Below are 27,655 nucleotides of genomic sequence, written 5' to 3'. Positions count from 1 at the left end.
TATGGCTTACGGGGTATAAAGCCTACGGGGCACAAAATTCGCGTACAGAGGGTGCCGTTTAGTAAGCGCTTTAAACCATCGCCAAAACAGACGCAGCAATTTCGTTACCGAAGGGTTGGAAATTGAAAATTTGATAGGATGAAACAAAATTGCGTTTGATTCTTCCAAACAGAAAATAATTTCCAATTTTTCTCGTATCTTTTTCTGTATTTTCCATTTTTTGGTCGAACGTAATGAAAATTTTGCTATCGCGCTCAGGATTACCCGATATTGATTTATGTATTATTTCGAATATTTTAAACAATTTTAAAGCGATTCACCAAAGTTTTCGATACCTTTTGTTCCTTAAGAAAAAAGAGAAAAAAGAAGAAAAACAGGTATTACCGGTGGATTCGAAAGATTTTAGCACAAAAAGAACATTCGTTATTTCCGATTTATCAAGCGCGAGGTCAAATCTATCGCTGCCATGGTACCTAATCGGATGTCGAGGGGATAAAGAAGATGCGCACTGCGCACACGCAATCCACCCTTCTATAATTGCCGAATGCTAAGACCAAATAATTCTCCTTGGAAATGTTATTTCTGAGACTTTATACGAATGATAATAAAGTTAAACAAAATATATTCCATTGTGACAATTGTTCGAGTATACTACGAACGTCAAGGTATTCTTTAAAATTCTAAAATATCAAGCACAAAGAATTCCTTGTATCAACCGGAATTCTCATATCAGATTATCGTCAATGAATATATTACTTCGTAACGAGTCGTCAAAATTTCATTCGCGTGTATTCGCGTGGGAAGCAAACAGCGGAAAATATGATAAAGGCGCGATAAGGATAAAAATCCTGGACACGTTGAATAATACAAGAGCCAGGGTAACATCGACTTGCCTGTTGTATACGCGATTCAAAGTTAGACGTCAGTGAGTACGATTCAATTTATGGAGGGACAGCGTGTTTGATTTACACGCGAAACAATTAGAACAAACGTTTCGCTCAAAGTAACTTTACAGCCTCTCGCCATACAAATTTTATTTACGTCGCGCGTCAAATTCAAGTTTATCTGTACGAACGTTTTTTCAAACTGTTGTATCACCGCGTAGATCTATCGTTACGTACTGGCCCGAAACCGACAAATTTCGCGGACCCGAATTAAAATCGAAAACACGCTGACCGAGTCAGTCGAAAATCCTGTCGAACTTTCAATTGCACGGAATAAATAATCCGTGAATAAAGAGAAATTCTTAAATTCAATTATTTCGTCTCGGTTTTTCTCTTAAAATCTTTCGTAGTTCATCGGTAAAGCAAGAAATCGATCGAGGGAGCTTGACAAATTTCAATAAAAAAAAAAAAAGACTAGAGTTCGATAATCAAAATTGGGAAAGGTCACTGAATTGCACAATTACTGAAAAAGGGACGAGGAATAAAGCGAGAAACAGGGAAAGAGAACGCAACGAGGTGGAAAAATCGATCGAAAAAGGACCTTTGACGTTGGATTAAAAATGGGTCGCGCGTTTATGAGTATGCACACGACGACGTGAAAAATGCGATGATGCGCACGTTCCTCGCGCGATATTACTTTAACGAGGTCGAACTAAATCGAGCACTGTGACTTCAGCTCGCCAACATCTACCACGTCTGGCCTTCGCGGAAAAACTTGCCATTTCTTTGCTCGTAATCGCGAGAACGTTCTACAAAAGGAACGGCAATTAAATATCCCGTTCCAGTCTGCAACAGCTTGCAAGGCGAATTCGAGAACTTGACTCAGACGTGCGTGACGCGCGTAAAAGCGTACAGCCTCATCCCGATATCGTTTTGTTCACGCCTCTCTCTCTCTCTCTGTCTCTCCTTCTCTCTCTTTCCCTTCAGCTCGAATCGAAATAATTCGAAAGTAATTTCAATTTAGCCGGCTCCGACTCGAGCGAGACACTAATTGCGAAAATCGTTGTGGAAGTTGGCCGGAGAAAGTTCGTCAAAACTCCGCGTAATTAGATACCGGACCGTGCTACCTCTTTAAGGAAATTTCGCCTCGACTCGGCGCGGCAAAACGACGATCTTGTAATATTGGATGGAAGGAATGTTCTTCTACTACTACGTTTGGAAAAGCAGAGAACAGGGGCGGTGCAGTTACGTCACGCATTACAGACATGACTAACGCGAATACTGCTGCAACTACGATGTAGAAGCGATCTTTGTAATTTGTATAACGTAGAAAAGGATTCGAGGATATGCATAGTAATTCGATGATCGTGTCTCTCTACGAAGGTAAACTAATTAGCGCGTAAAGTCGATCGTTACAGTATCAAACGACTGCGCAAACAACCGTTGTAATATTCAGCGATATACCCGACGATAATTTGCCGTTTTACTCTACAGAGACATTGATTTAATATCCAATTACAAGTTCAAATTACACGACGATTCCGACCAACTCGGTGGTTCGAGTCGCTCAAATTTTAACGCTTTCGAATTTCAACGCTGCTCTTCCAAAGTGACACAGTTACATTGACTGAAGTTCAGTGCAGCGCAACATCGCGTAATATATGCACGAAAACGTCGACGACGCACCTTCGAACGTACATCCTCCTCGTTTTAAATGACAAATCAAAGACCATCTGCAATTTAGCCTTCGGATACTCGGAGTTTACGTACACGTTCATCCTACGTTTCTATCTATCGTTGGTACTTAATTAAGATCTTTTTTTTAATGTAGGATAAGTAGATTACCATTTCGACGTACGAGACAAGAAACGACGTAAAAAGTGATACGCGTACGATCGCGTATTTCCTTAGAAACCTGTGCTTCTATTCCTCGCCGGTTTAATTACTCCAGTTTCGCGTATCGAATGATTTTAATTCCAGTAATCAGCGCTATTCAAAGAGTGCTGATATTCCTCTATGCATTATGAAAAACCTTCGTCTCAACTCTCTGTCTATCTCTTCCTTCCTCTTCCACTCGGTGGCTCTTTCATTTCTCCATATCTTTTGCTCCGGCTTCCTCCAATCGGAAATCAATAACAACACCGCCGTAACCGACCTATTGTTTTCTACCGTTCTTGTGAAATTGTGTCCCAGCGATTCGAGTGGCGCTTTAACGAGACAAGGGCCGCCATATGATTTCAGTGGAAACCGGTTATCATTGATCAAGAATGGGACACAGGCTTTCTTTCTTTTCACGCGCAAAATTCATCGACAGATACAAAGGTAATCGAACTTCGTGGGGCCTTGTCTTCGCTCGCTTCCGAACTTTCTCAGCGCTTTCGAACGAGAGACGGAAAAATCTGAAATATCCTCGGAGTCGAGGAACAATCGCTTCCTGTCCGGCGGTGTTCTCGAATCGAGGAAAAAGCGCTCTCGATAAGGACAGGACGAGAGATAGAAGAAGCACTCGTTCTGGTACGAGCCTCCATTGAAGAGGAGCATTCGCGAAAGGACTGCCAATAAGATTTAATTAATTCCTTCAGTCGAGTTTTATCGAACACCAACCCACACCGCTTTGCTCCGAGCTGAAAAGATTACGACCGACCATTGATACTACACAAAGCACACTTTATGGGTCCTTTCACCCTCGCTACCGTTATGGAAACGATCAATGGAACAAATAAATAGAACTCGCGGAAAGAAAACGGGCTAAGTTAACTTTGCTCCACTTGAAAAGTGTTTATATTAGCAACGCGATCTTTAATGTAAAACACGGGAAATCGAACCTAGAATTTTCCTTTGCCTGCACTGCCCTTGTTTCTAGAGCCTCGGAGAAGAGGACACTTCTTTCGAGAAACCAAACGTTACATAAATTGTAATTATCCGTTTATAAGGATGAGAATACAAATTTGCATCGATATCGTCGAATTATTCGATCTAAAGCATTTCGTTTTGATATTTTATCGTGGAAAAAATAATAAACTCCGAAGAAAAACAGAGAATCGATAAAAATATTAAAAAATATTTTTCCAACGAAGCCAAAGATAAAAAAAGAAATAAAAGAGGAAAATTTGTGGACGAGAGATACGTAGCAAATCAACGGACGAGTAATCAATAGTCTGAGCATAACTATTGCGCGTGAAGCAACAATGTATCGTCGACGCACAAATGGGAAGGCGTGGCAGCGTTCATTGGACCCTTAATGCCAATGCCAATGTCAGGGTTTTCCCGGTCAGTAAACCCCCAGAAACCCCCACCTTTAACCCTCGGAAAACTGAGAAAGCGCCATCGCACCCTCGCTTACAAGGATCCGTTGAAACTACCGTGCAGCAATCGTCGATCGACAAACTGGGAAGAAACTCTGCGCTGATAACGCAGAGAGGTTCTCGCTTTACCCTCCAAGTACAGATAAGGGTTGAAGCTACGAAGCTGCTCGTTTGCAATCCCCTCGTGGATATTGCAGATCATGCCTTTGCCGACGTAGGAACTCTTAGTTCTCTGCATTCACGTAGGGTTGACACGTTTGGTAAAATAATCGAGGAAGATAAAGGAGGAAAATGACATTTTTAGGTGCAATAAATCTACAATAAAATTTTTAGGAGATTTTTACACAGCTTACTGTTTAAGATTTACATTGCGATAATAAATGATAGAAGGACTATTATAGAATTTAGATTAAGAAGGAAGATCAAACGGTCGAAGATTATTAATAAATACTCCAAGCATCGTTAAATATTTAGAAACTATTTTGCAAAACTTTGAGCGAACGGAAATGAACATGAAGCTATTGGACGTCATGTAAAATGCAAGAACGGCGCGGCGCACGAACGAAGAACTTACGCATCTAAAGCGAATCGTGAATTTGTCGTGCGAGCGACGATAATCTACTTACCATTTGTTTATCAAGCGCCTCCATAATTTCGCCGACATCGCCGACGACCACGGCTTGTTTTCGCAGCATCTCTTCTTCGACCGTCAACCAGTCGCGTATCTGAAACAGAGATAAAATATCATTATTATACTTCCATTGTAATTTATTATCATTATACTTGTCGTACTTTCAGTCTCTTACAATTAAAGATAAAAACAACCTATTAGGTTGTATCAGAGCATAAACATCTTCTAAAAACGGTAGCTGACAAAGTTGACGAAGTTTTGCGAAATCCGAAGGCGTAATTATCGAACTAAGCGATTATCTTAATATTTCAAAAACTTTGAAGAGAACGAAGAAACGTGTGAGCGCGAAAACAAAACAGGAAGTCGATCTTGGTAACGCAAGACCGATTTCTAAATTGCCGTGATTATTCCGAATGTTAATACCGACTTCGTGGAATAAAAATGGTGAATGTGACTTATCGTATTTTTGTCCCAATACTCTGAATACGTTTTTAGATGAAGAAGAAGGTTATTTTACCCTAGAGCGTAGAAATTCCCTGTTGGAATAAAAATATTGGAAAGTGATGGAATGGAAACGGAAAGAAGACATCGATCAAAGGGGAATGGGATGCGAACAGGATAGGACCGAATCGAGTATTTACAGCCGGAAATTAGCTGGGAGTGCCTGTCCGTAAGTGGCTCGCTCCGTTTCCTGATATCAGGCAGGAGACCAGGGAAAACGTACCGATACACGGTTATTACAGCAAAAACATTACGCGCGCCACGTCTCATTGTCTTTCGGGCATTGTTCCTATAATTACGAAGCATTGTCTCTGGTAACGGGATTATCGTGGTAAAACGAAAATTTCACCGCGAATACCTCACATTTCAATAATAACAGACAATAAATTTTCTCCGTGAAAGCCAGCAGCAGCGCGCATAATTAAATATCAAGGATACATTGCTTAATTACAGTTCGATGTTGAAATCGGTATAGAAAACCGCGAGCTTCCAAACGCATAATTACTTTTTTGTTCCACCTCGAAAGATTTACTCCATTCGATATCTAGAAAAAATGCGACAGGAACGTTCGAAAGCTTGATATCGAATTGGATGCGCCGAGACAAAGCTGTCGTATGGCCATACAGCTTTTCTTTGCATCGGATTAACGAATAGCTTGTACGCTTTTATCGGTACGAGAACAACAGGCATTACTCAACGTGCTCGATAGACCGTGTTATGCGTACGAAGGTTGAACGACCTGCAATGTACAATTTTCCTTCGCTAATTGTATTTTTCGTATTTATTGAGCTCTTGCTTCGTAATATCGAACCACGCTCGTAGAACGAATCGTCGTTCCAGGTCGAGAAAAATAAAGTTTAATTTCCACTCGGCTTCGATGTCTCTACAAGAACGGTTAATAAGCTTATGGCGTTATTTTTCGATATTTTTAGATTAAACGTTGGAAAAAATCTCGCGATATTGTTGGTAAAGGACCCGCGAAATAATTTCTACTGCGAAAATTCTGCCGATCTGGAGGCAACGCGGACGTATCTCCATCTAAAAAGGAAACGACGTTTACGAGCCACTAAAAAGTGAACGAACAATCATAATCGACTTCGGATGCCGGGTAACGCAGCCAGGAAACGGATGTTCGAGGACAACCAATGTTTCTGCGAGTCGTGAGCGTGTAACTTTCGGGGTAGGTCGATAAATCGCGAAAGAGATAAGCCGGAATGCTACAGGAAATTAAGGTCTCGCTCGGCTCGACATTTTCTCCCCCCTCGACGAGTCTGTCGGAGCTTCGTATCTGAGCCAGTGTCCTTCCTCTCTGGCTTTCACTTTAGCCCTCCGCTTCCACATAAAGCCGACCTGATTAAGTGCATGTTGTCGAAGAACGATCATATCTCTCATGTGGTTTTCTTCACGGCGTACTTTTTTCCCCTCCCTTCTTGAAAAGCCTCGACGAGAGAAGCCCGATGAAAATGAAAGGCCTAGACGTCGTCCCCCGGCTGTCCCGAGGGAGCACACAGCCAAGGAGGGTGGAAGAATATATATGTATACACGAGCAAGAAAATATTCCTGCCAGTCCTCGTATATATGCCACCAGACTTTTCACGCGACAGTAGATTTGATATTTGACCTGCTGAAAAATGCGCCCGGTAGAAAGATGATTATCGTCGCACATACACAGTTGTCGTACGGAATTTCAGAGCAACGTGGAATTCCGAAGACGATTGACGAAGGAAACAATGCGAGTAATAGCTGCAAGCTGTAGGTAAATATTTTTTTATGATTCCTTTCTCTCTTTCTTTCTTTCTTTCTTTCTTTCTTTCTTTCTTTCTTTCTTTCTTTCTTTCTTTCTTTCTTTCTTTCGTGTTGACTTCAAACATTCTTGGCTTCTTAGTCATACAGTTCACTCTTGACTAACTTTCTCTTCAGTGCACGCTTCAAAACGTTTACCACGAGCACACACTCGGGTATCCTCGCGAAGCTAGACGAACAAAGCTGCACGTACTATACGAGGACAATTGAAATTAAATTTGTTTCGCAACAGCGATATCGTGTTTAAAATCTTCCTCCGAGTTGCTCGATCGCCGTGGTGGAAACGCGTTGATGTAACACAGCGAACAACGACATTCGACGTTTCAGAAAATTTTATCCGTGTTCGCGTGAACGAGAACAAGACGACAGAATTAAAAATATTGAAAGTCGAACGATCATCGTGGCTCGGCCTGACCTATATCGAACCTCTTCCACTTGTTCCGCCGATATCGCTCGAAATAAACGAACGGCTTAATTTGAAATATAAACGCAGCTGTGACGAATCGATACAAGGTTCGACGGGCGATGAAAAATAGACAGAATCCATTTTATTCGATAGCCATTTCGATCGGCCGGCCGTATTTTTCTCCAAGCGAGAAGAATTCGGAAATAATTCCCGAGGAATCGATAAGATAACGAGAAATAGTTCGCGCTTTTGCAGCGGAACTGTCGGAGGATTGTTAATGGAACACGCTAAAAGATCAATCTCGAATCCTCGAGATAGCCAAGGAAACACCGGCCAACTGTATCGACGGAGTATCGATATTAAATTTCTCGATGAAATTGGAATTACTTTCGCTTCGAACAGAAACGAATCGGATCGATCGCGTTTCGTCTCTGTTTCCTTCCGACGAAACGGCCGAAACTTCCCGGCATTCGTGGCGTACTTCTGCGTGAAAAGTTCAACGACTCTTCTCCAACGTTCGAGCGCCCTTCCAACCGCATCGTTCGCCATCGTTGTTTTACTTTCTCTATGGATTGTTCTCCCGTAAAAAAAAAAAAAATTCCTTTTCATCCCCTGGCTGGCTTGCGTTTTTTCAGCTTCGAAATACGAACGTTTTAAAGCAACAAATAACGAGAAACGAAGGAAACAACGAAATGGCATCGAAACGAAGGTAAATCGAGGACCAGAGCGAATTTAATATAGAGGAAAGGTTGACAGGGCTTGCACAACGTGCGAATACACGAGGGTACCATACGCGTCAAATAGGAAAACATGTCGCCGAGACGACCAACAAGAATCTAATAAGCTAGATACCACGGCCTTCTCAAAGGAAAATGTGGTACAAAATAGTTCCTGCGCCAGGAGACACAGAAACGAGGTTTTGTACGTACCACGATGGAAAGAAGCTACGGTCTAGAAACACGATGCACGACCGAGAAGGATAGAGTGGCCAGAAGGAAGCCAATGGACGAAATCCTGGTGTCGATATAAAGAACACGCGTACCTCTCTATATCACATTCTTTGTCGTGAATGGAAAATGTAGTTTAAAAACTTCGGTATGGACAAACGTAACGCGAATAAATTGAGTCTTAAATCGAGCCCGTTTAAAAATACTGCAACCTACTTTCCTCTTGCGAGGGGTGCCCTTTTGTTTGTCTTTCGTTTCTTCGTCTTTCTTTTTTCCTGGTTGCACAGAGAAACCGGTCTGAAGAGGCAATGACGACCGAGTAAATCGATCCTGTAAGTAGCATAGCGTGCACGAAACGAGGCCTAACACGGGGCAAAATAGAATTTCATTGGCAACTGCGATTCCTGTTCGAGTCTCGTTACCTCGAAGCCTCTCGTCGCTTTATGCAAACAGCACAATACTTGTCAGCGAGACAGCATAGCCGGAAATGGAAGAAGGGAGGTAGCTGTTATGACGTTGGACCGAGCCTCGAGTCTGACTGTTGACTCGGCAAATAGGAAAAGCGTACCATACAATCGACACAATAGACGAGCAGAGATGACAATAAAAGCTATCCGACCGAGATAATTACGAATTTTTATCTAGGCCGTTCGACTAGAAATTCGCTTGTGTAAGCCGTAAAGTGTCACACTCCCATCTACACGAGGACACGCTTTCAACGAAACTGGCGCAAACGTGTCTCCATTAAGGACGCCGAGTTTCGAATTTAGAACGCTATTTTTGGAAATGCCAAGTTTCACGTGTTCGAAGAGAAAGTTTACGGCACAGAGAAGCCTAAACTTTTAACCGACCCTACCTGGATTTTCGCTTCCACTTCAGGATCGATGAAGAAATGTAGAACGCGTACAGAATTCGCGCAATTGGTCTCTACCGAATTAAATTTATTTCACGTACGAACATTTTACATGCTTATTTGTAGAAAATTATCTAAGAAAACGATAAAGATTAAAAAAGCAAAAGTTGTTCAAAGTATCGAGATACTCCCGTTAGTCGAACGTATTTAGTAGTAGTTACACTGGAACACGTAAATGACAATCGTCGAAGCGACGCGACACAATTACACGAGATAAAGGAAGAAATGCGCGAGCGTGCAAAGTAGCGTCAACAGGCGGCAACAATATAGCACGCGGTACGAGTTAAAAGGAGCTTGATAAATCGGTACACGGATCGTTGCACAAAGGAACCTCGCAAAAGGACAAGCGAGGATGACGTAAGGGCGAAGAAATTGCACCGAAAATGAAGTAAATAGAGACGATACCCGTGTTTTAGTATGTTAATGCGCTCCTTATAAGCAGGGACGTCTCTCAAAGACAGTATTTCTTCAAACGTCGTGAAAAATCTATCGTACAAGCTTTAAACAAAGTGCAAAAAAATATCGCAAGAAGGCACGATAAAAATACGAGCGAAAAGTCAAAGGAGACTTTTACACAGACGCGTTGTTTGATCAGAATGGTTATTAAAGTCAGGATAGAAGATCTGTCCAAAAGAAACGGTCTTTATTGCCTCGAAACAAAATGTGAGAAAAGTAGTTCCGTCACTCAACTGGCGAACAATATTTTAACAAGTCGCCCGAAGCAACTTCATTGTTTGCAGACAGGCAAACTTCTCGAAGAATACGTTTTGTACAAATAGAATCCAAACGCTGCCAGTAGCACAAACACGTAATAAAGTCGACGGACCTGGCTATCGTACAACGTGGCGCGACTGACGAACGAAAATTTCATAATGGAGAGATATGAAGTTCGGTTGAAAGAGGAGCGGTCTTTTCCAGCACGGGGAATCTGATTTAAAAAAAAAAAAAAAAAAAGAAAAAAGAAAAAATGGAAGTAGAAAAGGAAGAAAGACGATCGAAAAAGAAACGAAGAGAAGGAAAATGGAGATTATAAGAGAAGGTCGTGTCGAGGAAATTTCGGACATCCTGTCGGAGCAGCCACTTCGATAAGACGTTCCAGATTCGAGTATGGGACGAATGAAGATCAGGGCGCCGCGAAGGCAGAGAAACGGGAGAGTAACTCGATAAAATTGACCGAGTTATACGGCTGCACGAGCGGTTCGGCGCTCTTCTGCGCCGTCTCCGCGCTGTCCACCGGCGTCACACAAATCTAATTCCTGTCCCTGATAACCGAACTCATGCCGACCGTGGCAGAATATTCCGCCAGAATCGAGCTCCTTCGGAATTTTTCGCTGTCGGCATATTTCAGACGCAGCTATTCCCGACTACGTAAGACTACGTAGGTGGAAACGTTCGACGCAACAAATAATCGTAGCTGATGCTGCGAGAACCAGCGAGATTTCTTCGAGACACGAGACAAATAGAGAAATACGACGAATTCGTCGTTTACTTCTTTCGAGATCGTGGAATTGGGGAAGAAAGCTACTTTCCACCCTAGCAGCGAGACTAAGTTCTTTGTTCCTTTTTCCACTTGAACTATCTAAAACTGTGACTAAAACTGCGTTCGTAACTTGAGCGACATATTAATACTTTTATAAAGATTTGATACGGTAAGCGTTCAGATATTTTCGCGCTGCTTCTATTAATTAGTAATTTGAATTTAACGTTACAACTGCGAACAACGATACGCTTTATTTTATTAAAATTTTCTACGATGATAGAATTCTTAAATTCTTGTTTCCTATCAAAAGCAGCGATTCCAAACTTTTGACCAGTAGAGCGCATCATATGAGTACAGGTTTTTTAATATTCCCTAAAAGTACATAACTGTATTCAAAAACATGGACGTTTCGGGGTAAGCAGTCGAAACGCACGATTAAAAGCACACACCGTGAGATTTTTGTTTACCCGGAACGCGTTTTCCACTCGAATGGAAATCAATCGGCGTCCGAGCAACGAATATCGAAAGGGGAATTAATTTCAGCGACTCGTTCCGCTATCCAGTTAGACTGTCCCTCCTACTTTGAGAAGCATGGAACGCGCGTTACCCCTTATTTCTGCGAGCAGATTGCCCGTTGCCACGGCGTATGAATTTAAATGTCCTCGACCGAGCCAGTGCCGTTAGTTGCCCGACTCGAATTCCACCGCAACGTTCGTGTGTGTACCTTCGCGAAACGCGCATCCAAAGAGCCGCATTCGCGATTTTAAATAACGTTTGTCTCTAAACGCGTCAACTCCCTACAACATTACCGTACGTTCCCGTTAGAAACGTCTCTCTAATCGTTCTATTAGGCCGATGAATACGAAATGTCATTTTTTTTCTTTTTTTTTTCTTTTTTTCAAAGAAGATTTTAACGTAATTTCTGCGAAGCTCTATATCGCTCGATCTCGACGATTTCTACGCACGTTCAGTGCACTTTTCTAGCTGCTAACTGGCTTCATTATAATAGACCTATGAGAATTAGCGAATCTGGAATCAATCGAATGGAATAAAGAAAATATAATGTAATAATATATAATATAAGTCTCGAAAAATGTAACTCTTTTTAATCTTTAACTTTTTCCAAATGCTAAATTTATATACCCATGCCAGTTTTTCCAATCGTAAATTCAAACTTTGCACAAACGATATTTCATAGGCGCAGTAGAAATAATAGAAATTAAGATAAAACCGGTGTACCTAAAGGGAAAGAAGGGGTACCAAAATGAAAGAAAAGTTAAATTCCATAAAGTATCGTTAAGAAGATCGGAAGAAACGTAAGAAAGACAACGGAACTCGTGGAAATTTAGAGTTTTTGTGCAAGTCGTAAGCGCACCCTCAGGCACGTCCATCCGTTACGTTGCTATATTCTCATCACTCTCTTTCCACGTAATTTATGAGTTTTAATTAGCCAAGATGCTCGAGGCTATACCGACTCCTGGCATTATCGTAACTAACCTTACCACCGTCGTATCACTGTTACACCGGGAAACTCACCCCTGAAGTTGTTCCGTACTCGTCATCAACGAAAACGACCAAGCCATCGTTAAGATCGTGCTTCGCGCGACAACATATCGAATTAAATGTGAAACTACCACGTTCCGCAAGCTAGAACGGCCGATTCTTTTCCTTTCGACGGTCAGCGAACGATATCGATTCGCGTTGATTATTAGCCAGGTTAATGGGCAACATATTTCTTTGGACGTTATCGTTCCGATGCTGTGGGGCAGAAGACGATGTCCCTTTGTTCCGCGATACAGCCTGTTGCTCCACGCTATTTACAAGGGGTAGTTATCGTTTTACGTGGCGAATTTTCGAAAATTTTCCACCCTCGTCGATCCACGACGAAACGTCTAAACAAGTGCCGTATAAATATCGCGGACGCTTACGGGCACATGAAAATCTTATCGACGATTCGATGTTTTAAAGAGAACGTTACGTAATAGCTTTTATCACCGAGAAGCGATTTATCGTCTGTATCATCGGTCGGCTAGAAACTGTTACTCGGAAACTTATATATCGCTAATATATATTTTCTTCTCGTGTATAGAGCTTCGTTATATAGTTGGTCGTATAATATATTTTACATAAAACGAAACGAAGGATAGAAAAATGTAAAAGAAAGCATTCTTCGAAGTAAGAACGAGTCTTTCGGTAAATGAAATTAGGTTTTGTCCGTGTATCTACGTAATTCTTTTTCGTCGCGAAAGAAACAGAATTTTCTCGGTTATCTAGTGAGAAAAAGTGAAATATTTGCTGTTTCAGGTATAGAATATTTTGTATCAAATCACTCGCCCTAAGTGTGTATTGCTACGTGAATAATTAGGATTAAAGTCTTACCTGCAGCACCGATTTGTCAAAGCCCGCTACAAGGGCGGAGGGTGAGGAAGAAGGCGAAGGCGAGGACGAGGGCGAGGTGGTATAGGCCGAAGGACTAGTGGCAGTAACGGGGGTCGAGGGTGTCGAGGGGGCAGGGGAAGGTGTCAACCCCCGAGTGCCCCCTGCAGTTGCACCCGATGCCCCCGGTGCAGTTCCTGCAGTTTTTTCCACTTCTGTAACAGAAAAACCAAAATTCCGTTAAGTACAAAGTAAAACACGATATAAAAGCTTAAGAAACGATAATTTTCTTTCTACGTAATTTACTGTCCGTTACTAATAATGTATATCGACTAACTTAATCGTTAATCAATCATAATTAACGATATCACGAGTAAACTGAATTGACGATTTCTGGAAAAACAATAAATCATCTGTAAATTAATAGCGAGGCTCTCGGACGGCCGAATGAAAACATCGAGGAACGTACAACATCGAAAACCGCGGAAAAGTGAAAACCGATATAAACGAGCCACCAAGAACTATCCCATCGAACGACTACGAAGTCGTCGACTCCAATACAATCAGCTTTGGTTTCGAAATCATATCTCGCGATCCAATCCACGTCGTAACGACGCTGTGCGATCTAGACTGCTCGTCCATTGTCCAAATCACTCTTCCACGTTGCGGTATAAAAATTCACTCGATTCTCAATGCCACGCTACTCGTACGAAATACTCACATCCATGGCTGTAATAATAAAATCGCGTAATAAAGTTCGTGCAAATCTTTGACCGTTGATCCGAGGCTATTCGCGGCCAATCGATATTTTCGTCAACCAGTATCGATATCCGCCACGCGAATTCCACGTAGCACTCGGGGCCGGTCTCGCGCGTAAATTATACCGCAGCTAGACGTATTAAAAACCATCGTGACCCATTTGGTCGATCGTGACGGGAGACTGGATTCGGCTGGACTGGCGCCACAGTAAGAAAACTTGTAATTTTCCGGTCGGCCGGCGACATTGTATTCTTTCTCACGCGCGGCAATAGATAATAGGAACGAAAGAGGGAGCGAAACTCGGGGCCTGCAGGAAGTCGAAACGAAACTCGGTTTCGAAGCACGTACCCGGACCGAAGGTACGGTCAATTCATTGAATAGGAAAGTAACTTTCATAGTTTATAAGTTTACCCTCCGAACTCACTTCGGATCGAGTTAGTGGGAAGACGCGAGAAAGGAAGGAAGAGAGAGGAGAAAAGGGAAGACAGAGTTGGCGTCAGGATCTCGAGCGAAGATTCTTCGAAGATGCGTTTAATATGCTCGGCTCTAATGTAATTGAAAACTTTCGTTGGATTCGTTTTCGTGGCGGTCGATTTGCAACGCCTGCTTCGCGCAACTTGAAAGCTCGTTCGAAATTCCATAAATTACTGTCCTCGTGATCGAAGCGGTTGAAAATATTTCCGTTCCGCTTGCGTCGCACTTTCAGTGGAATAACGTTTCAAGAGCCGGTCCAATTAGACGAATCTTCCAATCGTGGCCAACGGTTCCCTTCGTTTGTTATCTTGCGCGAAATTTTCTCGCTAATAATTTCGCCGCACCTCCTCGCTCGGTTTTAGACGTACGTATAGTCGCGGTCGGAACGGAATGCAACGGCATTAAACTCGGAGTAATGAGAATAAATCGGGCAGGGAACCAGCTCCCTGATACCGCTTTATTGCCCGTCCGTTTCAGTCGCAAAACTTCAAGAAATCGCTTTCCCGTGTCTACGGTTTTCGTAGATGGGGTTCGCGTTCAATCGAATTAATTTCGTCAACCATCATACTTTGAAGGAGCACTCGGTTAAGTATGACGTTTCTCGCTTTGTACGCAGATAACTAGACAATTATAGTTGCACAAGGTGTTCATTTTTTGTCGTCGAAAAATGTCACGTTCAAGGTAAGCGTAAATAATTATCGCTTTAAATGTTAAAAGCCTTCTTGTTCGTTGAAAAGAGGACGAAATTGGAACATAAATATTCCAAGTCCGTAACCGGATTAAACTCGAGAAACACAATGAATTCGGCAATTTAATCGAGAAAGAAAAATTACCGCACGGATGCAAACTGGAACAGAAGGTTTAAAGAGACCGATAAGAACCTGCGAGTATCGAGTGAACATGGTTCTAAACGTACACTGAAATAACCAAAAGATAAAAGATCGCCTTAAGGATTCATTGTACGAGAAAGATATGACTTTTCTGTTCTCGACTACGATAGATATCAAAGCGTTTAAGGCCTTGGCGGAGGATCTCGAACGCGACCGATACGCGAAAATATGCCTCTGGAGATCGTAAATTACGCACCGGAGTTGGTCGGAATCCGCTTTTGCAAAAGCCGTTATATTTTTATTCGCCGGGCTCTCGTATCGCCCGACAGTCCCATGACATTATCTTAACAACCGAGGGAGAGGGCAAGTTTTATTGCTGAATTTCGTTACGTTCTTGCCTGCAGTCGGCAACAGAAGCCGGAGAAGACGGAGGGAAGCTTAAGGGTCGAGACGAACGACAGAAACTCGTTTGCTCGTGTAATTACTCATGAGCCATAGAACTTTCACGGACGAAGAAATATTTCTCAAGCGACGGTATCTTAATGTATTCGTCAAAACGTTACTTTCTTTCGTTTAAGCGACCAAAGAGCGACGTCCGTTCCTCGCGGTATTGCCAACAGGTTAATCGCGGAACAAAATCCTCACCCCGAGACTCCGACCCTTCTCCTCTTTCAATTTTTCGCTGAAACGAAGACCGAATTTGTCTTACCGCCTCGAATTCCTTGCCGAGAGTCAAATATTTGCCGATAATTTATTTCAGTTTACGAGAACTTTTGCAACGCCTGCCGAAGATATTCCCAAGCTCTTTGATAAAAACTTTGACAAAAAGGATGAAGATTTGCGAATAATTGAAGAAACAAACGAACGAAAACTACTTTAAACCGACGATTTCAGAAATCACGACCGATTATAACAAACATAACACAATACTAAAAATAGATGTATATCGTTGTTCTGTCTCGACAAAAGTCAATAATAATCCGTTTTATTAAGAACATCTTGCACGTTTCTGGCAATTGCAGAAACGCGAAATCCGAATGCAGCAATATCGACGATTTTGGAATTTGCAGTTAGAGGTTAACGCGCGTCATAAATTTATAATCCGAACGTTAAATTTCCTATCGCCATATACATTCTCTCGATATCTTTCCACGGTACACCCAGCTCAGTAACAGCACTGAGCCACTCCGCATAATCGTACGTATTTTACGTCGTTAGTCGTTCGAATGCATCCGATTTATCAATAAATTCGTCTGGTAAAAAACGTCACATTGCGATTAAAACATCGTAGACTCGAGCAACAACTCGCTCGTACGTAGGCGTCAGACATAGTTATTCCTGACGCGGAGGTTAAACAACGAAATTAACGGCGGACCAGTATCGTGCGATTTATGGGGTAACGCGGAAACTCCATGATACACTGCACGTCCGTATTTGCGTGCATGCACCTGTACCCTGCGCTTTCTCTCCGCCCTTGGACGAGAGACGAACTTCCTGCGAAGCGCCAGCAAGACAGAAGAGAGAGACCCGCCGTGTACAAACCTCCAAGTATACCTCCAAGTATACCTCGAACTTGCGTCATAAGTTCGTACCACTAAGTCCTTTTCGCATTCCGAAGTTGGATAGTCGGCGAACTAGTCGCGCTACTTGAGTTACACACTAAATACATAATAACGATGCTCGCGTAAAGTCTGCGCACCGTCTCTCGTTTCCATCCCTACACGGCCCGTAGTCCCGTTAGATTATGCTAATCGAGAAGGAAATCCCGCTACACCAGAAAGAAACGGAACGCGCGAACGCCGTTTAAAATTCTCCTCGCCTTTTGTTCTTTAGGGGCTTTAGCGGCTGACGCGTACACTCATACGTGACTCGTATCGCAAGATGATATTTTTTCCTCTCCGCGAAATGAAGCGGAAAAAAATTCGCTTGCGCGAGAAATGTCGTGTGTACGTACGTGCGGAGCGTGTGTTACGCTCTTCGATAGAATAAATCAAATACCACCCCCATGGGGAACATTTGTCATGCGAGGGATCTGTTTGACTGGCGCTAGTCTTGCGGATCGGGAATAGTTCGGGGTTGAGGAATCTCAAGGAGTTCGAGCCGATTTCTATCCAATTAGGGAACGCCGTGTAGTAATCGTACCTTGTCAAAACACGAGACAAGATGGAATATTTTACATACGATATTTGTTACGAGACCGCACGCCCTTCCCCTTTAATTCCGAACGGAATCTGTAACGCGAGGGACTGGTCCACGAAACGCTACTGAAAGCGAGGGTGTCTTTCTGAAGAGGACATTCGTAACACTTGTCGCCGCAGCAGCTGCCAAGAGGGAGTTATTGCTCTCTCGTAACAACGGCGACAGGGGTGGAACTTTTCCAACTGGTGTACCGTCAACGGGAATCAGACGCCTGGCCAACGGTGGTCTTTGAAAACACGTCAGCTCTTTATCAAAGCTAACAAGAAGCGTCGACTGCCGCGTCGCACCTAACCGAGTGGCTGTCGCACGGAAAAATCCATCTTCCTGCGTGGATGCGGCACCGTATGCTCATAGATACAACCGCAATTTCCGACCAACTACGTGATTTCACACATACGATCGAGTAAACCACGCAACGAGCAAACGTTCTTCCAATCACCTCGATTATCTCGTTGCCAAAAAATTACCATCGTGATATCACGCGTTTTCTTTCGACGTTTACGTTAATTCTAACGCACGTTCCTCGAATTTTCCATCCTGTTAGGCAAACACGAAATGATCGAACGCAGACGAGAACGTTTCGAAACTAAAGAGAACGATCTGGGCAGCGTTCGACGCCATCCTCTGGACGCTATTTGTAAGAACAGAAAGACTGGTGCGACGCGCGATTTATCCACGCGTACGAAGAACACCGTGGAGGAGACGAGCTGTAGCTCGGTGGCTGAACAAACACGAAAAAGAGAGACGAGAGAAAGAGTCGGGAAAGGTAAAAGGCGAGAGAGAAAAGTAGAAAAAGAGAGGCAGAAATCCCTTGTTAGCGGCTGCTAGGTCCGCCGGGATAAGTGCCGTGGGGTGGTACACGGTGAAAAATAGGACGAATTTGCAGCGAGAAACATCAATTCTCGCTGGCAGTAGTCTTATTCGGTCGAGGAGGCCCAGCCGGAAGAATCGACCGGAGAAAGCGACCAAAGTACTTGAAGCTCGCTTTCTGGTGAAAAATAGGAAAAACAGCGCCGCGAGCTTAACTCGACCGTTCGTTCGTCTGTCCGCCTGTCCACCAATGGGGGATAAGTGATGCGACAGCACAGCCCGGGAACCAGAGGAACGAACCTTGACGAGAACACAGAGACAGAGAGTCACGAGGTTCCCCGGGATAAGCAAGGTAAAGAATAGTTGGAGAAAGTGGCGATAGTCGGTGAATGAGAGTGATAGATTGCGCGACGCCATCGACCGACACTCTTCCACCAATGGCCAGCTCGACCATCGTGCTCCGCAAACGGAAACCCAATCGTTCGACAATCTCGACTTCCGTTTCGCTAAACGCGACAACCCTCGTATTCAACGCGCGCCCCAGCTGTTTGTTTGCTACCAAAGACTTTCATATTCGGGTTTAGGCGCCATATCGTAGTTGGGGAATATTTTATTTTTCAGGTATACAGTGTTATACAAACAGAGAGGTAAGTTACAATTATTATTATTATAAGCTACAATTACAAAATATAATTCTTGTTATAAGAAAACGTGGATATAAGATTTCGATTGCTTAAAAGCTATACTGATGTACTCTATAAATTGAAGAACAGAAAAAAATGGCTAAAAACGCTGTTTTTCTTCTATCTTGGAACTTGCCATTGTTTGTGTTGTTTTCTTACATCGCCATAGTCGTAATAAACACAAAGATGTACGAACGATATCGCGTTTGCTATAGGGGAGAAAATTGATTAAACGTAACATATATGAAGGCCAAAGAAGCGTAAATGCGAAAGGAGGAAAGGACTAGGGAGAGAACGGGATTGTAATGAAATTCGAAGAATGAAAGTACAAATGTGTTAATTATCGTACGTGATTGTAAAGAGGAAAAAGTTGGAACGATAGAGAGAACGAAAGAATTGGAAGGAAAAAAAGAAGTCGAAGCTATTTCGAGGCAGCCAGCGTATCCGGTGTTCGCGTTTGAGTCGCTATTAAGCGGCGAAGAAAACCAAGCGGAAAATCGAATGAAGGCTGAGCGGCGGGAACGCGTCGTTGCCGTCTAAAAATTAACGCGTTTAATTCCCAGTGTCGGCGATCGCGTCGATCCGTGTATTTCACGGAGAACGGACCTGTGAAAAAATAGCGGCGGGAAAAATTTAAAAATATGTAGCGGCACGCGAGCAGGACAAATTCAAATCCTGTTGTTGTTTTGTTTCGGAGTACTATGACCATTAGGTCACAGGTATTGCAAGGAGTAATGAACTCCGAGCAAGACAAGGTCGCCGCTACTTTCAACCGTCAAACGCAGTCGAGTTCAAACTTTCCGACTGTTCTCCGACCAGTATAAATAAACAAAAACGAAATGACGAGCGAAGTTTAGCGATCGCAGTATAAGCATACAGACGCATCAGACGTATATACGGAGTTTCTCGAGACTGCGCGTATTTATTTCGCGAAAGTTATTATATCTGGACTTGTGCTTTGTGTCAAATCAATTTTATTGACAATATATTTATCTTAAATAAATTGCTCACAAACAGTAATCTGTATTTCGCGATATCTGATAATATCAATCCTCTACAAATATTTTACAACGATAAATCATGACGAATTCGCGTGGCGTGGCGAGGCAACACCTGTCACGCCGTTATGGAGTCTGTATTTTAATCGGCAGGGAAGGTTTATACGTCGAACATCGTCCTGGTGAAACCGACACGGGACAAGAGACGTATAGCGAAATTCGACCAGCAACTAATCGCGCGAGACGCAGATCGCTTCCATTAAAACGTTCCAGATATTTATTCGAATTTTTCAATGACGAGCAACGAACGATAAATCACGAGGTGATCGATCGGAAGAGAACCAACAACGAGAACGTAGTCCGATTTTATGCACCACCACCGGTTGAAAAGTGATACACGCATCGACGAACGGTTCAACCCTGGCTATTGTATGACCATTAACGAATCAAAGTAATTAGCTAGACGCGTATTGTGCGTCGCGAACGTCGAACAAAGCTCGTAAATCGTTCCGCGCTGAAAAGCGCGATGCATTGCCGCGGCCCGTAACCGTTCAGCCAGACAAATCGCCGTCAATAAAACAAATAGATATCCGTCGACGATGCGAATGTAAATGAATCGATAAAATCATGACGAACGAGGACAGGCAGGACAGGATTAAAAGATTTCCGTGGATAAACCGACAGGCGAAAGCTCTTCTCCGCGTGTCCACAACAACAAGCCGCCGGTAGCTAGAAACTATGGCCGGACCGTGAATTAAAATAAAGCGTCCGCGCGCTTCCTACCAAGAATACCAACTTCACGGAAGCTTAAAACTTCGGCTTGCCGTTAATGCTTGCCCTCGTTTCCCGTGATTTTCAGTAAAACTCTCTCGTAACGTCGAGTAAATCTTCCGACGGATTCCCGTTACGACGAACTCGCTCGCTCTGCCTCTACTCCTCCACCGGTATAAAATATAGATTATCATCGCGCGTTTACGCGCGTGAGGGCGCGCGCGCCTGTCTGTCGGTTCGTCTAAACGTGCAAAATGTTTAAACTTTTAATCGAGCAAAATAAAAAATCGAAAAAAAACACGGTGAAAATTGGAAAAAGATATTAACGCTGAAATCGACGGTTAAACGGGATTGAAAAATTCATAAGGAGAAAAACGAGACTAAGTGGCTCGTTATATTTTTTTCAACAGTTCGGCGTTTAACTTTATGGAGGCGAGTGAGAACGCGGGTAACCGATTTAATAAAAAATTTATCGCATAAACACAGAAAGAGATCCAAAAAAAAGAAATAAATATCACGACTAGAGGCACGCGCATGGTGGTACAAGAGGCTATTAGTCGTACTTGTTCCATTATTTCGATTTTAATTTGGGGTCCAACTGTATACCTGTTAAATATTTACCAGTACTTTACTACCCTCTTCGCGTGTCCTAACGGCAACATATTCGGCACATTATTACCTTCAGCCGACTTTACCTTGCGTAAACTAGAGCGTTTTAGTATTAAGGTGTCGTGTAACAAATGAGTTTTGTTACTACGATGTCTTCGTTATGAATATCCCTCGTAGGAAACTTTTACGTAGCCACTTTTACGTAAAATTTCACGTGGATCTGGCGGTTCAAGAATTTTTCTACGGGTTAATGTAGTTTAAATTTAAGTTAATTTCATTCAATTTAATAAGCACACGGGGAAGGAACCCTTTTACGAGAAGCTAATATACAGTAAGAGAAAAGCAAGTGTCGAGATGATACAGTCGCTGTGAGGCAGTGAGACGAGCATTTGTATAAATACGCTGTGCTAAAACTAAGCCAGCTACCGCTCGGGTTAGCTGAGGTTACACACACCTTTCTTCGTTGGTTGAGGTGGAAGAAAGATTAATGCCATTGCATAAAACGTTGCCTAAATCGCATATACGGGCAATAGAATTAATAGTAATTGAGCGAGAAGCAAATTGGCAGCAACGCGTATCTCTCTTCTTTCCTTTTAAATCAAACAACGTGCTTTCGTTGTAAAAACTTGAAAGAACAGCCGCGTGGTGTGAAGGGTAACGTTGCCAGCGAACAGCGGCTAATTTAAACGGACGACGCATGCAGTTTCTCGCTCGAACGATACCTCTTAAACGTTCTATCGCAAAGCAAAGCGATAGAAAAAAAAGAGAAGAAAAAATAGAAGTGAGAAAGAAAAGGAAATGAAGGGGAAGAGAAGAAAAAAAGGGAAAGAAAATGGACCGACGCTTTTCTCCCCGTGGAACCATCATGGCAAAGGACGAATTAATCTGGCTTCACGCAGAGCGAGCGGCCCTTTTGCTCCACGTTTTCGATGTAATTGAATCTCTCGTCTTTGCCAAGGCAATTGTTCCGCCCTTCTCGCCCCCGGCCGAGAATTCAGGGCTGCTCTCTTACCGCGAGAAATTAATCTTCTCTTTCGCGGAAGCGATTCCACCGGCGAACCCGGTGGGGGATAGAGAAAAATAAAAGTGATAGAGCGCTAGGTTCGGTTTTCGATCGGTCGGCAAGAGCCATTCGTACTCTTCCCCGGGCACGATTGAAAATAAATTCTCTCGATCAGCCTTCTCTCGATGCTCCTTGCTCACACGCTACGATCCTATGCGTCGTGATCCTTCGTTCCGAATTCAAGTATAAGGTACAGAGCAACGATAGAGTATCGGCGATCTACGAGTGTAATATTTCGGTAAGAAGAATTGAGAAGACGAGCCATTACAAAGAATAAATTATATGCAGCGTATATACCGTGAGAAGTACCGGCATATATCCTGTATATTTCAAGTATTTCTTTATCAAGTTCTATATTTCATTTTCGTGATAGACATGAAATTTGTCTAGTCGTACGAAAGTGCTATTAAATGATAGGAAATTGAAAATACATGGACCCAATTAATTGGTACGAATACAACGATGCGCTAATCCTTCGTGCGACTACTATTTATAATATCAGAAATTTATTCGTGGAGATTTTTCGCGAGAATCTTCGAAAAGAAAAGCTATTACGAGAGATGAATTATTTTTCCAGAAGAAATCAGAAGAGACAAGTCTCGACCAAGCTCCATTAGACCTTATCGTATTAGGATAATAGGATTGCTTTTATTACGCTGTTCTCGAACAAGAATTTCTGTTTATCAGCGTAAGACACTCCCGTCTCGTTCTTTCGGATACTACGTTCGGCGAAGGGCACGAACACAACGAGGACGGCTCGACCAGAAGAAGAGAGAAGAGGCGCGGGAGAAAAATTACTTTCGCGGCAAGACGTGACGGAAATGCCGGAGCAAAGATTGCAAAATTACGGGACATATTTAAATATTGCGCAGCCCCGTCGAGGAAAGTTTATCGGCGGCGAAGCAGCTCCTCTCGAACGACGGCGACATAGTCGCAACTTTTAACGCGAAGGATGGCACCTGTAGGTCGAAATTACCGAGATTTAATAAATCCCGCCGTCCTCGAAGCGGCGTTAAAAGTTTGACGAAGAGCTATGGAGGAACGAAAGATTACGATAAGTCGAAAAATGAAAAAAAAAAGAAACGAAATGAAAGAGAATCGAGAACCGGTGCATCGCGCTCGAGTTCAGACCTTCGAAATTGAATACGTTCGCGTTTCCGTTAACACCTCGTTCTCTTCGTTCTTCGCGACTGCAATTACAGTTTATGGGAAAGTTGATTTCTGTTAAAGTTCCGCTAAATTTTACGACGTCGACTTAACCTCTTGCGCCTTACGATTTCTTTGCAAATTATTTAAGTTTGTTTATTATTAAGTTAGCTGTTCACTCCTACAACATCGTGTCAGACTAACATCAAAATGTATATAATATTCTAATGCAGCATAATCTTCGATCGATATACCAAACTTTGTTACAAATGTAATTTGCTTTCATAGAGTGTGACGTGCTGCTATGAGGCAAGGGGATGAATTCAAAGATCTCTGTTCTAGAATAAAGCGCGTTTGAAAGACTAGCAATGGCGTAGGTAAATGACGTAAGAAAAATATAACGTTTCGATGTCGAAGAAACTTCACTCTTATGAAATTTCTGCACGTTCAAATGCTGCACGTTCGTTTGCACGTTCTCGCGCTAAAAGGTCTATCAAAAACCGCAACGCAGTAGGAGAACGCGTTCGCGGTCTGGAACGCATCTCACGGCATGTTCTATGTGCGATAAAAGCAGATGAAAAACGTTCCGGGCCGGTGTACGAATAAAAGGCGCGAACGGGTGCTCCTTCGTCTCGCTCGTCGACAAAGAATATAAATCATATGCTTAAGGAAGTAGTACGGCGAGCATGGTGCTCCTTTTGTACGGAAGATTACGGAGTGCAAAGGAGTTTCCTCATTTTTCATCGTGGCGACCGTCGGAATTAACATATTCATAAGATATTTATCAACGTATCTCTTTGACACCTATTTTTTGAGCGCACCGCTTATGAAACGAATAAATTAGACGGAACGAGGGCCATCTTTCCTCGGCTGACGCACAGAAGGAGACGGAAAGAGGGAGAACAAGAGGACGAAAGCTTGGGCCGTGCTACGTAAAATATGATACACGATGTATTCTGACCAATAGCGAACTTTTTTCTCCTCATGAAAGTAACCAAAAAAAAAGAAAAGAGAAAGGAGGAGAAAGAGCAAGCTAGGCAAACGAAACGTCGAGAAAGAAAAAATCATAGAAAATAAAAGAAATTCTCGACTCAGGTTGATCAACGTGTTTACGAGACTTGCTTCGGCAAACAAGACGACGAAAATTTCGACCGTGCCACGTAAAATATAATACACGATGTATTCTGGTCAGCCACGAATTTTTTTCCTTTGTTAAAACAGGTAAAACAGAGAAAAAGAGTGGAAGGTAGGGAAATGAAGCGTGTAGAGTGAACAAAATCTGGAAAAATAGGAAAAATTTGAAGGGAGAAAAATCAAAGAGAACATCCTCGATGTATTCGTGATACGGCGTGGCGTTTAAACAGAAAGATGACCGGGTCTGTGCAGGCTGGTACCTATGCTTATACCTTGGTTATACGCGAACACAGAGCGGCGTACGTAATTCTAGGATGACGTTGGTGCCTCGAGACCTCGAATAGCACGTGCTACGCAGTCGTCTTAAACAGCCTTCGTAATAGAACAGGGGATTTGACGCGGACACGATCATCGGTAACGCGTTCTCTGCCATGAACACAGGCACGCACACGCGCACGGCTACGTTCACCGTGCGGTGTGCAAACACGAGGCTCGGTTGACGGCGTATGCATAATTCAGGAATGCGTGTGTCGTCGATACGGCAGCGAACGACGCACGATAGTTATGCATATGTTCCGTACGGATGCTATGCCGCATACCATCTCTCTTCCTCTTCCTCTGTCTCTCGTTCACGTTCGCTATACGCTTCAGCTTCGATTTGTCTCTCTCCCTTTCTCACTCACTCTCTCTCTCTCTCTCTCCTTCCGTTTCTACCACCTCGTTCGAATGCACTCCACTGATTTTTTGGCTGTTGGCCAACACCGACACCATCGAAGAATCTGTTGTATTGCACGCTGCCGGCACTAGAAGCTGTTTCCGAGGATCTCGACCTCTTCGTGAGGGAAGTTTGTCCATTATTGCTTCCAAAAGATCTACGGGAAGTCATCGAATATCGAGAGGATAAATTACATTTGCGAGTGGATGTATCGAAACGAGTAGAACGTTGCTGAAATATTTGGTATAGTCGTGGACCAGGTACGAAAATTATCCGGCAGAATTGTTGGAGAATTATTGAAAACGCTCGAGTCGCGTTTAATGTCCCTCGAGGATCGCTCGAGATCATTGAAAGTTGTTCGATGTTATTTGAAAATCAAGTATTTAAAAGTTTTGCCAAAAGCTACCGACCGTACAACACACCCTAGTGTAAACTTGTAAAATATCACGCAACATATGCAAAATCGATGGTTTTTTTCAATCAAGTATGCAAATTAATGGGAACACGTGGCAGAGCAACCGATTGTTAAAAGCGTCAAGAGAAAGCTTTAAAATACTCCGGATACTCCATAGCGACAATCAGCTTGTTATAGCAAACCTTTTTCCTACAACTTCGGTAACAAGAATTTTCGAAGCTTTCCGGAGAAGCGTTGGCGTTGGCGGAAGCTTAACGGAACTAAAACAGGGCTTAAATCTTAGTTCATTCTCCGTAACTCGGCAACAATCGTCTTAACGGTTGAGTTCAATTTCTTGTTTTTCTCCTCGCGAACGCTTTGTTTCGATCATTCTTACGCTCCTCCCACGGTCGTCAGTTCGCTTAATCTCGAAAGTTACCAGACCTTACTGCTTACTTAGTCGTAAAACCGGCAAACGAACGTAGAGTGGGAAGAAGTTCGAACGATAATCCCGGCGTGGCCGTGCGACATTTAACGAGCCACGTAAATGGCGAAGTTTACGATTTTGGCTTTTATTTAGAAAGTTCGGAACCAACGGAGACGTCGCCGGGTCCTCGTCAAGTCGATGCACGCACACATACGCGTGACACGCACACTCGCAATGACAGGGTAAGCTCAAACACACCGTAAAAGGGAACTCACCCTCGCCACTCCAGTAAATAATTAACCGTATAGTCGGGGCTCGAGTGTTCACTCCTCGACTGAAGGATTCCCCTTCGCTCCATCTTTCGACAGCAGACGTTACCTGGACGAAGATACTATCCGTGCACATCCTCGCGATTCTCATTAAAAATACCGTTTCCACGTTTCCTCTCTTCCCACACACTCCCGCCCCCCCCCCCCTCTGTCTCTCTATCTCTATCTCTTTGCCTCTCTCACTCTGGTTTCACGCGTGACGTCTATGGCGCCTGATTTTATCCTGTCGGGTGACGAAGAACGAGCCGAAGGAATAACGATGAGAACAAAGGGGGATAGAGAGATTCATCTCTAGATCCGACATGGACGACGACTTTTCTTCGTAGCGCGAATAATTTCTAGATCTCGAACTAGGTAGTTAAAAGATTATAGAATCTTGTTAAATAATTCGTTACACGTAATACCGTGTGATTGAAACTATCAAGTTTCTCACTTACTGCTCGCGGACGTTCGTCACATCATGCATAATTGAAGGAAATTCTCCGAATCCAGTTCGACACCGGTCCCGAGAGAAGGACGACTTTAATATAGAGCCGCGCCACTTTAAGGAGATGAAACCGTACCTACGCAGACATTACTCGATTCCATCACCGTGGCGGAGCACGCAAATTTGAAATGACATCCCTTGCAAGTTCGACGCTAAAGAACTCGGTATTCTCTCGTAAAATGTCAGGTGGCCAGGTGGTGCTTTTAGTTTACGGGTCTCGTTACTGCTTTATCGTGTGTGTCGAGATCAATAACGCTCTAGCTATGACGATATATTTTCCCTCGGTGATCCGCGGCAGTAGCTCTGACAAATCCCGGACCTGTACACGCGCTCCTTCTCCCGTATTCTCTTCGTTTTTTTCTCTTCGCTTGCTTCTTTTACCATATTCTTCGTACTACCACCAGCAGATGAATGATTATGTAAAAATGTTCACTGCGTCATCTGTCTCTTGAAATAAATTTCATGGAACCGTGAAGGTGTACTGTTCTTCTAAGTACCGAGTTCTGAGAAACGAGGTTTTCTTACATTCCCTTGGCACGAATATGCGCCGTAATGCAGAGAAAAATGCGCTGAATGCGAAC

General features: G+C 43.2%; 1 protein-coding gene across 9 annotated transcripts in view; it reads right to left on the bottom strand.

The window, feature by feature from the left end:
• The window catches only part of LOC126869185 (dystrophin, isoforms A/C/F/G/H), a 439,586-nt gene that overhangs the window by 351,461 nt on the left and 60,470 nt on the right, over positions 1 to 27,655 (bottom strand). For all 9 annotated transcript variants that reach the window (XM_050625398.1, XM_050625397.1, XM_050625396.1 and 6 more), the window contains 2 exons: positions 13,250 to 13,461; positions 4,816 to 4,914 (listed from right to left, as the gene is read on the bottom strand). In XM_050625398.1, the coding sequence (XP_050481355.1) occupies positions 4,816 to 4,914; positions 13,250 to 13,461 (311 nt within the window). The remainder of the gene's footprint in view (positions 1 to 4,815; positions 4,915 to 13,249; positions 13,462 to 27,655) is intronic.

This window comes from Bombus huntii, chromosome 9 (assembly GCF_024542735.1).
Source record: "Bombus huntii isolate Logan2020A chromosome 9, iyBomHunt1.1, whole genome shotgun sequence".
Classification (NCBI taxonomy): domain Eukaryota; kingdom Metazoa; phylum Arthropoda; class Insecta; order Hymenoptera; family Apidae; genus Bombus; species Bombus huntii.
The sequence above is the reverse complement of the archived record's forward strand: the minus strand, read 5'-3'. Positions and strand labels throughout refer to the sequence as shown.